The sequence below is a fragment of the Gekko japonicus genome, unplaced genomic scaffold (assembly GCF_001447785.1).
Source record: "Gekko japonicus isolate JY-2015 unplaced genomic scaffold, Gekko_japonicus_V1.1 scaffold131, whole genome shotgun sequence".
Classification (NCBI taxonomy): domain Eukaryota; kingdom Metazoa; phylum Chordata; class Lepidosauria; order Squamata; family Gekkonidae; genus Gekko; species Gekko japonicus.
Window position 1 is genome coordinate 2,005,359 of NW_015167061.1, and position 10,614 is coordinate 2,015,972.

Below are 10,614 nucleotides of genomic sequence, written 5' to 3' on the forward strand. Positions count from 1 at the left end.
TAAATATCTGCAGAGGGGCTGACGTGGGCTCATCCCTGCTCCAGATCGGCACACTCAAAGAGGGACGGGACTGACGGAGTGCTGGAAGAGGGACAATGTTCAAACAGCCGTCTGTCTGCCCTCCTCTTCCGGCAGCAGCTGCAGGGCTCTGTGGTGCTAAAACTCGGACCGGGGGGGGGGGGGGGAGCAGTGTTCCCTCTAAGCTGAGATAGTGTGAGCTATCTGACAGTTTTTTAGCCTCCGGCACACACATTTTTCTCTTCACTCGGGAAGGAGGGCTCCAGAGCAGACTAATTTATGCAGCAGCCAGATCGCTCACTCACAACTTTAATGCCAGGAGCTCACAAAGTGGAATTTTTGCTCACAGGACTCCACAGCTTAGAGGGAGCACTGGCTGGACCTTCTCTGAGGAGACCCCCCCCCAAAAAAAAAAAACACAACACAACAAACACATCCAACCCCTTGGAAAGGCAGCCGGGCCTGGCACAGGGAAGCCAAATTGACTGACCAGGCCGAGCCAAGGCCGCAGTGTTCCCTCTAAGCTGAGTCAGTGTGAGCTTGCTCACAGGTTTTTAGCCTCCAGCTCACACATTTTTGTCTTCACTCAGGAAGGAGGGCTCCAGAGCAAACTAATTCACGCAGGAGCCAAATGGCCCACTCACAACTTTAATGCCAGCAGCTCACAAAGTAGAATTTGTGGAGCAGTGGTGGGGAGAATACACAGCAGGCATGGCCAAGGAGTGAGGAAAATTCCCCCAGAGGAGAAGGGGTCTTCTCTGCTCAACAGCTAGCCAGGTTACCTGGCTCCAGGGTCTGTCCCGAGGCATTCGGAGAACTTCACAGAGACATAAGACGCTGCCACATGCAGAGTCGGTCCATCTAGCCTGGCACTGTCTCTTCAGACTGGCAGCCGCTCTTGAGGTCTCAGGCCCAGCAAGGATACCCCCTCCCCCGCTTCCAAGATGGAACCTGGGTCCATCGCCACTGTTTGAAAGACACGCTCCGCCACTGGCTCGTGTGCGTCCTCCTCACAGACATGAGATGGACTCCAGCAGGCAGAGATCTCGTTAGAGAGCAGCTAGACTAGGAGCTGGGAGACCCCCGTTCAGATCCTTCCCTCAGCATGAAGCTGACTGGGTGGCCACAGGCCAGGCACGCCCTCTCAAACCCATCTACCTTATAAGGCTGTTGTGAAGACAGAGAGAGAGGGAGAGTGGATCACGTAAGCTACCCTGCGCTCCTTGGAAGAAGCGGGGGAGAAAACAGGATTGGACAGAGAGATGGATCACTCATGAGCGTCGGGTGCGTAAGGGTTCATGCAGACTCTCTCTTCTTGGGTCTTGTTTTAAGAAGAAGAGAAGAAGAGATTGGATTTATACCCCGCCCTTCACTCAGAGTCTCAGAGCGGCTGATGAACCCCTTTCCTTTCCCCTCCCCACCACAGACACCCCGAGAGGTACGTGGGGCTGAGAGAGCTCTTGACAGAAACTGCCCTTTTTTGAGAACAGCTCTTATCAGAGCTACTGAAACAGTAAATCACCGTGTACAATTAAACAATATTTGCTGATTTTTATATGCAATGTTGAGAATTCAATTATTACCAATAACACTACAATATGTGATATAAAGCTTAGCAGTACATACAAAGTAGTACAATACTAGTTACAGTCAAACGACAGAGTTCTAGTACACTATCCGTTTGCGTTTCCTTCATCAGGTTTGTCATTCTGTATTTATTTCTTCATTAGAATGAAGTGCTGCTGTAGACCCAGTCACATTAGAGCTTGCTATAGGAGCTCCCCAGTCACCAGAATCTAAGCGCGGTAGCGTACATCAAAAATTGTATAAGCATTTTGAAATATGGCTTGCAGCACTTCACAAACGGATAGTGTACTAGAACTCTGGGGTCGTTTGTCTGTAAGTAGTATTGTATTACTTTGTATGTACTGCTAAGCTTTATATCACATATTGTAGTGTTATTGGTAATAACTGAATTCTCAACATTGCATATAAAACCCAACAAATATTGTTTAATTGTACACAGTGATTTACTGTTTCACTGGCTATTACACACCGTGGTCCTGTTTGTTGTAACTTATCAGAGCTACGGCTTGCCCAAGGTCATCCAGTCAGGTGCAAGTGGAGGAGTGGGGAATCAAACCCAGTTCTCCCAGATTACAGTCCACCCACTTAACCACCACACCAAACTGGTGTATTTTATTTATTTGATTTATCCAATTTCTACCCCTCCCTCCCAGCCAAGGGCAGCTCAGGGCGGCTTGCATAAAACAGATAAATTACGTTTAAACACAATTACAGGTAAAACAATCCTTGTGTGTTGAGCAGTGTTGAGAGGCCTACACCCACCCACCTTGGACCGGCCTCGGGGAACTTCCTTCTCTGCCCAGGACCCTGGAGAGACTGCAGCTGCCAGTCAAAGGAGGCAAGGCTCAGCTAAACAGCCAAAATGGTCTGACGGGGCAAGGCGGCTTCACGCGTTGGAAGTCAAGCATGACTCCCCCAAAGCAGGAGCTTGTACCAGACCCACCAGCCCGGCGGCCACACAGATATTCACCAGTCCTGTTGTCTCCAGCCTGCCACCACCACATGTCAAAGAGTGTCGCTTCATTTTGTTTTGGGAAAGCATAAACAATGTGTGTCCCAAAGGAACCGAGAGTCACTTACTCTGTCTGTGACTGTGAGCCCAGGAGATCTGTCGGAAAAGAAAAAGACGGGTGTAAGTCTGTGTTCCCTCTAAGCTGAGTTAGTGTCAGCTAGCTCACAGTGTTTTAGCCTCCGGCTCACGCATTTTTTGCCTTAGCTCAGGGAGGATGTGGCTCCAGAGCAAACTGATTGATGCAGCAGCCGAATCGCTGGCTCACAACTTTAATGCCAGTAGCTCACAAAGTAGAATTTTTGCTCACAAGACTCCACAGCTTAGAGGGAGCCTTGGTGTAAGTTGAAACCGCTGATCCGAGCACAGCATCCGAACAAGCAGCTGGGCAGACGTGCCTTGGCCAGCTATGAGCCTCCAGGTGCAGAGGCAGTCTCTCTCTAAGAGCAAGGTGCTGAGCATAAAAGGGGAAGTGAATTCTTGCCTTTCTGCCCCGCTGGGTCACTGTGGGAAAGGGGATGCTGGCCGCTATGGCCCCTCAGTCTGCATTTAGCATCAGGCCTTCGGGATATGAAGAGACCCTGAATGCCCCTGGTCGGAGGCAGGCACTGCAGCACGCAGGTGACATGACTTTCCCTCACACTGTGACTTCAACTGCGCCTCTGGCTGGCCACTCTGCTTAGGGCATGACCTCCAAGCCAGAAAATCCAGCTGAAGCCTGAGTCGGCCTATGCCTGCATGCCATAAACATTGATTGCCAGGGCTGTATTCTGTATGGGGGAAAACCAGCTGTAAAAGACGGCAGGAGTAGTTCCATGCAAAGTCGCTGCCAAGCCTCCGACGAAGATCTTGGGCCTGGGGTGTAACTTTGCCCCTTTCTGCCCTTGCCTACAGTCTGCAGATAATGGTTGCTGCAATGGACAAAGTTTCAACTTGAGATGTTTCCCCCCCCCCCTTCCACACCAGGAGAAGTGCTTCCTAGTTCATGTCTTTGCCTTCAGGAGCTCTGTTGGTTTTCTGCCCACCAGGCAGCATGAAAAGAGATCCCTGCCCCCCCCCCCCCCGCGCCCCCCTGCGAGTCTGCGTGTGTTTGTGCATGTGTTGTCAGAATCCCCAGTCCTGGTCTCAGAGCCTCCGGAGAACTCTGGCTCTTAACTCCGCTTGGCTGCGAGCTGTGAGACTCTAATGCAAAGACGAACCCCGAGAGTGCTGACCCGCGGCTCTTACCAAGGCTGGTGCTGGAGTCCGCCTGGCCCACTAGGGCCCGCCCCTCGAGCAGGGCTTCCTCAGCCTCCCATTCGTCCAGGGGCTCCAGGTCATCGCTGAGGCTCGATCGCCGCCTGGGGGAAGGGTCCTGCAGTGCTTCCCGGGTGCCCAGCTCAGTCCTGGCATTGCTCACCACCAGCCTCGCGCTCTCCTCCTCTTCCTCGCTGTCCTCAAACACAAACGCCTCCCCGGCATCGTCTTCTCCATCCGTCGAGGCCTCTGGAGCACCCTGCACAGATCCGCCTCCTTCACAGAGGCGAGAAAGCTGCAGTGAGTAGTGAAAGAGAAGGAGTCGCTGCCAGAGGATGTAGTGATGACCACAGGCACAGACGGCTTCAAAAGGGGACTGGACAGGTTCATGGAGGAGAGGCCTGTCAGCGGCTACTAGCCACGGTGACTGAGGGGAACCTCCACATTCAGAGGCTCTAAGCCTCTGAATCCCAGAGCCAGGAGGCAACATCAGGGGGAAGGTCTCAGCCTCTCTGCCCTGTTGCTGGCGCTCCAGAGGAACTGGTTGGCCACTGGGTGAGACAGGAGGCTGGACTAGAGGGACCTTCACAGGTCTGACCCAGCAGGGCTCTTCTGATGTTCTTCTCAGGGGAAGGCCTTGGCCTCTCTGCCCTGTTGTTGGCCCTCCAGAGGAACTGGCTGGCCACTGCGTGAGACAAGATGCTGGACCAGATGGACAAGGCTCTTATGGCCACTGAGGTCCGATCCAACAGGGCTCTTCTGATGTTCCTATCAGGGGAAGGCCTTGGTCTCATTGCCCTGTTGCTGGCACTCCAGAGGAACTGGCTGGCCACTGAGTGAGACAGGATGCTGGACTAGATGGACCCTCACTGGTATGATCCAGCAGGGCTCTTCTGATGTTCTTATCAGGGGAAGGTCTTGGCCTCATTGCCCTCTTGCTGGCACTTCAGAGGAACTGGCTGGCCACTGGGTGAGACAGGATGCTGGACTAGATGGACCCTCACTGGTATGATCCAGCAGGGCTCTTCTGATGTTCTTATCAGGGGAAGGTCTTGGCCTCATTGCCCTCTTGCTGGCACTTCAGAGGAACTGGCTGGCCACTGGGTGAGACAGGATGCTGGACTAGATGGACCCTCACTGGTCTGATCCAGCAGGGCTCTTCTGATGTTCTTATCAGGGGAAGGTCTTGGCCTCATTGCCCTCTTGCTGGCACTTCAGAGGAACTGGCTGGCCACTGGGTGAGACAGGATGCTGGACTAGATGGACCCTCACTGGTCTGATCCAGCAGGGCTCTTCTGATGTTCTTATCAGGGGAAGGTCTTGGCCTCATTGCCCTCTTGCTGGCACTTCAGAGGAACTGGCTGGCCACTGGGTGAGACAGGATGCTGGACTAGATGGACCCTCACTGGTCTGATCCAGCAGGGCTCTTCTGATGTTCTTATCAGGGGAAGGTCTTGGCCTCATTGCCCTCTTGCTGGCACTTCAGAGGAACTGGCTGGCCACTGGGTGAGACAGGATGCTGGACTAGATGGACCCTCACTGGTCTGATCCAGCAGGGCTCTTCTGATGTTCTTATCAGGGGAAGGTCTTGGCCTCATTGCCCTCTTGCTGGCACTTCAGAGGAACTGGCTGGCCACTGGGTGAGACAGGATGCTGGACTAGATGGACCCTCACTGGTCTGATCCAGCAGGGCTCTTCTGATGTTCTTATCAGGGGAAGGTCTTGGCCTCATTGCCCTCTTGCTGGCACTTCAGAGGAACTGGCTGGCCACTGGGTGAGACAGGATGCTGGACTAGATGGACCCTCACTGGTCTGATCCAGCAGGGCTCTTCTGATGTTCTTATCAGGGGAAGGTCTTGGCCTCATTGCCCTCTTGCTGGCACTTCAGAGGAACTGGCTGGCCACTGGGTGAGACGGGGTCACTACATATAACAGTTTGCTCCCTGGCCCAAGAAGCCCAGTGCTGTCGTCTACTCTGACTGGCAGCTGCTCTCCAAGGTCTCAGGAGAACCAAGGCGCTGGGGACCAAAGCATACGTCACCAGGGCCTTGGGGCTGCAAGGCTCTTATGGAGCTTTCCGCACAGGATTGGGCTTGCATGGTTCCGCCGCTGCTGACGCGATAGCTGATAAGGCGTAGCAGCAGCAACGGGGCTTCCATGTGGCAGGCTTCCCACAGTTTCCTTGCCCCTGTCTGCAAGCAGTGGCCATTCCCTCTCCTGGGTGAAAACGGCCTCTTCAGTTTTCGAAAATGGCACTAGAGTATTTTTATACTAATATAACATGCTATCCCAGCCAATGCTCCCTCTAAGCTGTGGAGTCTTGTGAGCAAAAATTCTACTTTGTGAGTTCTTGGCATTAAAGTTGTGAGCAAGCGATGTGGTTGCTGCATAAATTAGTTTGCTCTGGAGCCCCATCCTTCCTGAGCGAAGACAAAAATGTGTGAGCTGGAGGCTAAAAAACTAGCTCACAATAACTCAGCTTAGAGGGTACACTGATCTCAGTATGTGCACAGGGTTCTCTTTCACTTTAAACAGAAGTGTCTCTAGACCCTTCCACTGCAGTGAGACGCCCTTCTGCTTATATCTCCACAATGGAAGCGGCTGGAGATTTACTGTTTGTTAAGGGAAAGCTGGGAATGCAGAGAACCTGGTGCAAATATGGGTATAGCGTTGTATCAGTATACTGATATTCTAGTGCAGATTTTAAAAGTTTAAACTAAAAAGCCACCAGTAAATGGCCGCTGTGAGGACAGGGTTACGGAAAATGGCTGCCAACTGGGCAGGAAAATCCACATTTCCTCACCCACACAGTAGCTATCCAGGCCTTTACTGCGCTCTTTCCCAAACCTTCAGTGCAAACTGGGTGTGAGAAAGACTGGAGAAAAGCTTGAGAAATGCCAGGGGAGGGGGGCACGGATCCACCAAGATGGTGTTGGGAGGCAGGAAAACAACCCACTTCCTGAGAGCACTGAACCCAGGGCAGATAACCTGTGCGGAAATGTCCACAATCTATTTAAGGTATTTTTGAAATGAGATAGACACTTTTCTTCCATGACTCAAGAGATTTTACAAATGGAAAGGGATTACATGACAGGTTTATACCAGGTGGAGAGAGAAATGATTCCGGGCCACTTGGGCAGCAGAGAAATGCCTTGCCTGTCTCCTGTTACCTGAGACCACTATCTAGGGACACCAGGAACAGAACCCGGGACCTTCTGTGTACAAAGCAAGCCCTCCACCACACCGCCACGCCCTGCCCCTCTGAACTCCATCACCCATGGAATTCTGAGATGCGTTTCAAGATTCCTGATTGGGCAAAACATTACAGGAATTTTGAGGCCACTCACATGAGTTTTGATCAAGCCAGCAACACTTCTCAGGCTGCGTGGACTTTTGAGGGGGTCTGAATTGGCAGGTATTTTGAGGGGGTCTGAATTGGCAGGTGTTTTTAAGGTGGGAGGGAGGGAAAGACTGTTATTTCATTTTGGTTTTAATTGGAAGTATTTTTACTTTAAGCAGTGTTCCCTCTAAGCTGAGTTAGTGTGAGCTAGCTCACAGTCTTTTAGCCTCCGGCTCACACATTTTTGCCTTAGCTCAGGAAGGATGGCTCCAAATCACTTGCTCACAACTTTAATGGCAGTAGCTCACAAAGTAGAATTTTTGCTCCCGAGACTCCATGGCTTAGAGGGAACATTGACTTTAAGTATTACTTTAAGTCTCCTTGAACCATGAGGAAAGGCAGGGTATCAATATTCAAGTAAGTAAACCAATAACTAAATAAGAAAAACATGTCAGGGATGGGGGGGGGAGACAAAGAGAGGAAACTCTGTAATAACGGTGCAGTTCCTCGGGGGAGCCAGCCCACAGCTGTTGGCATGCCAGGCTTCCTTCTGGCCCTGCTCCTCCGCCACGAGCCGCTAGCCAACACAGAAAAACTCAGCAGGCAACGCTTATTTCCCACCACTCTCTGTGCCCGAAAGAGCTTCACCACCTAAACGTCTGCTCATGCCAAGGCAGTTAAAGTTGCAGAGGCTGTACAAAGGTTGGCAGCTCAGAAGGCAAAACACACACACACACACACACAAGCACAAACGTATATTGTTTGGTGCTCTCGTTGCCTGCCCGGGTCACTTTGGAACCCTGCCACAGAAGGCCCAACTTCGTATCTGGTTTCTGCCTGTTCCACATTTAGCCTACGCTCCTCGCCTGGCTGTGACCAATCACCCAAAAGCCAGGCACGTCTGCATCACAGCAACCACCTGCAAACCTGCCTACGAATAGCCTGGGTGTGGAAGTATCTCTTTGCCTGCACCAATAGGCAGCTGTTCCAAGGACACCTATTCTGTTATATCAGGAGGGGGGATGGGGGGAGGAAGCAACCTCCAAAACCTTTGGACACCATTTTCCTTATTCTATTATTAGCAAGATGCAGAGTCCGTAATGCCAACTCTTTCTTTTGCATCCACTTCAGTTGGTGCAGAGGCACGTGCAAGCTTACAGATTTCACAGAACACTTTGCCAGGCCAAAAAAAAGAAAAAAAAGCAGGCAACAGAGCAAGCAGAGGATGAGAACGCTCACAGCAATGATCAAAGGCAGCTTGCAAAACTGCAATACAGCCAATCAGATAATCTCATCTACCACACATTCTGCAAAATCTGTCTCATGCCTTCAAAGTGTTTAGGTGGTGCCTACATCACGAGCTCTAGGACAAAGGCTCAGCCCTGCACCATGTGACATGTTCATAAAGAGAAGGGCGCATCTGAGCATGCATAGAGTGTCTCTCCCCTTGCTGCTGCCATGTAACCACAGTGTACTCTCCAGTTTGGGAAAGATGGGGTAAGGGAGGTGGCTGTCAGCATTTTGAGCTCCAGCACGGTCACTGATTCACCGGGAAATTGGGGGGGGGGGCGCTGCGATGAAATTTATTTATTTATTTATTTAGGTATTTTTACCCCACCCTCCCCGCAAGCGGGCCTTTTGCCTAATTTCTGGAAGATGCACCCAGGCCTCCCACACACATCTAATGCATTATCAGAGAGTGCCAGCTCATCTCCAATTTGTTTTCTCCCAGCAGGAAAGAGATCTAGAAAGTTGTTCTTCACTTATGTGAAAGCGGAATTTCTGGGAATCCCACAGAAGCAGCAAGATGTGCACTTGGGACCACATGCTGGCTCCTAGATAACCACAGAGAGAAACGCTGCGGAAGCCGCCGCCACCTCCTCCGTCGAGTAATGCGGTAACACCAGTACCTAGCGTGGAGCCTGGGGGCCCTTGGGAAGAGGCCATCTTTCTCTCTCACACCCACTCAGCTCTGAGGCTCCTCTCCTGGCTCCTTCCCCAGCTGTTTACCTAGGAGAAAAGGAGAGGAAAGGTGTTTCAGGATGGGGACTGTTCTTCCCAGAAGCAATTCCCCCCCCCCCGCCCCAGGCTCTGTCCTTTCTCATTCTTCTATCTACAACAGCTGCCACTGCCCGCAGCCAGCCACTTCACACCCCCAAACAGCACACTGCAAGAAAAAGAAGAGATTAGATTTATATCCCACCCTTCACTACCTGAAGGAGTCTCACAGTCTCCTTTCCCTTCCCCTCCGCACTGAGAGAGCTCTCCTGAGAACTGTCCTTGAGAGAACAGCTCTGAAAGGACTTGTGACTGACTGAGGTCACACCAGCAGCTGCATGTGGAGGAGTGGGGAATCAAACCCGGTTCTCCAAGATTAGAGTCCGCGCTCTTAACCACTACACTAAACTGGCTCTCAACAGAGTATGAGTAATTACAAAAAAGTGTGTAAGCTGAACTAGCTGGCCTGATTGGTCTCATTTGCATCAGGAGCTGTGCCCATGTTCTCAAAATAGCTGCAGAGTATGAACATGAAACACAAGCACTTCCGGTCTCATCCATCCCCGCATGAGGGCTGGAACCTTACCTTTGGTTTCCCACAAGAAGGAATCGCCTCCCGCCTCCCTACAGCCACACACAGGCACGAGAGATGCAGCAGGCTGTTATGTTTTCCACAAAAAGTGATTCAGCAAGCATCAAAGCAAGCAACACGCTTCCCAGGCAAAAATTGCGTGTTTCGATAGATTCTTCTTCAGGCAGACATATTTTTCCTGGAACCAAACCTCACAATGCTACAGTGCACAAGTCAACAATTCTTCTTCCGGCAGACATATTTTTCCTGGAACCAGGAAAATGCACTGTAGCATTGTGAGCTTTGGTTCCAGGGAAAATATGTCTGTCTGAAGAAGAATCTGTTGAAACACGCAATTTTTGCCTGGGAGGCGTGTTGCTTGCTTTGATGCTTGCTGAATCACTTTTTGTGGAAAACATAACAGCCTGCTGCATCTCTCATCATTTACGACTGTTGCAACCTTCATCAGTCTCTTATCAGGAGCAAGATAGTCTACAGCACTGGAATAGGTCTCTGTAGCTGTGGACTCTTCTATCGGTAGATGTATAATGTTCTCTAGGTTTTTGTGTTATAATGAATCTGTATAAGATACACTAGGGTCTCTATTATATTTAAATCAATCTATAAAGACACAAGTGTATATTAGTAGAGTGTGTTTTGTTCTAACACGGTGTTTCTTTACGCACCTGCGGCCTTAGTTGCCCTCCCTGCCAGCCCACTGGGGAGTTTCTTCTAAGAAGGCCTTAGCCTGAGCACAGCACCCCATTTAGTGGAGATGCCCCAAGACACAACTGACGCTGACTTGGGGGCCCTGCTCTCCTTCTGCAACGGTTAACCCGCCTCACACACGTCTGC

The 10,614-nt window shown here is 51.1% G+C and overlaps 1 protein-coding gene across 1 annotated transcript in view; it reads right to left on the reverse strand.

The window, feature by feature from the left end:
• Window positions 1-10,614, reverse strand: part of ARHGEF10L (Rho guanine nucleotide exchange factor 10 like) — a 116,088-nt gene that overhangs the window by 92,418 nt on the left and 13,056 nt on the right. The window contains 3 exon segments of the mRNA XM_015412628.1: window positions 2,686-2,713; window positions 3,842-4,126; window positions 9,101-9,200. Coding sequence (XP_015268114.1) covers window positions 2,686-2,713; window positions 3,842-4,126; window positions 9,101-9,137 — 350 coding nt within the window. The 5' untranslated portion in view covers window positions 9,138-9,200.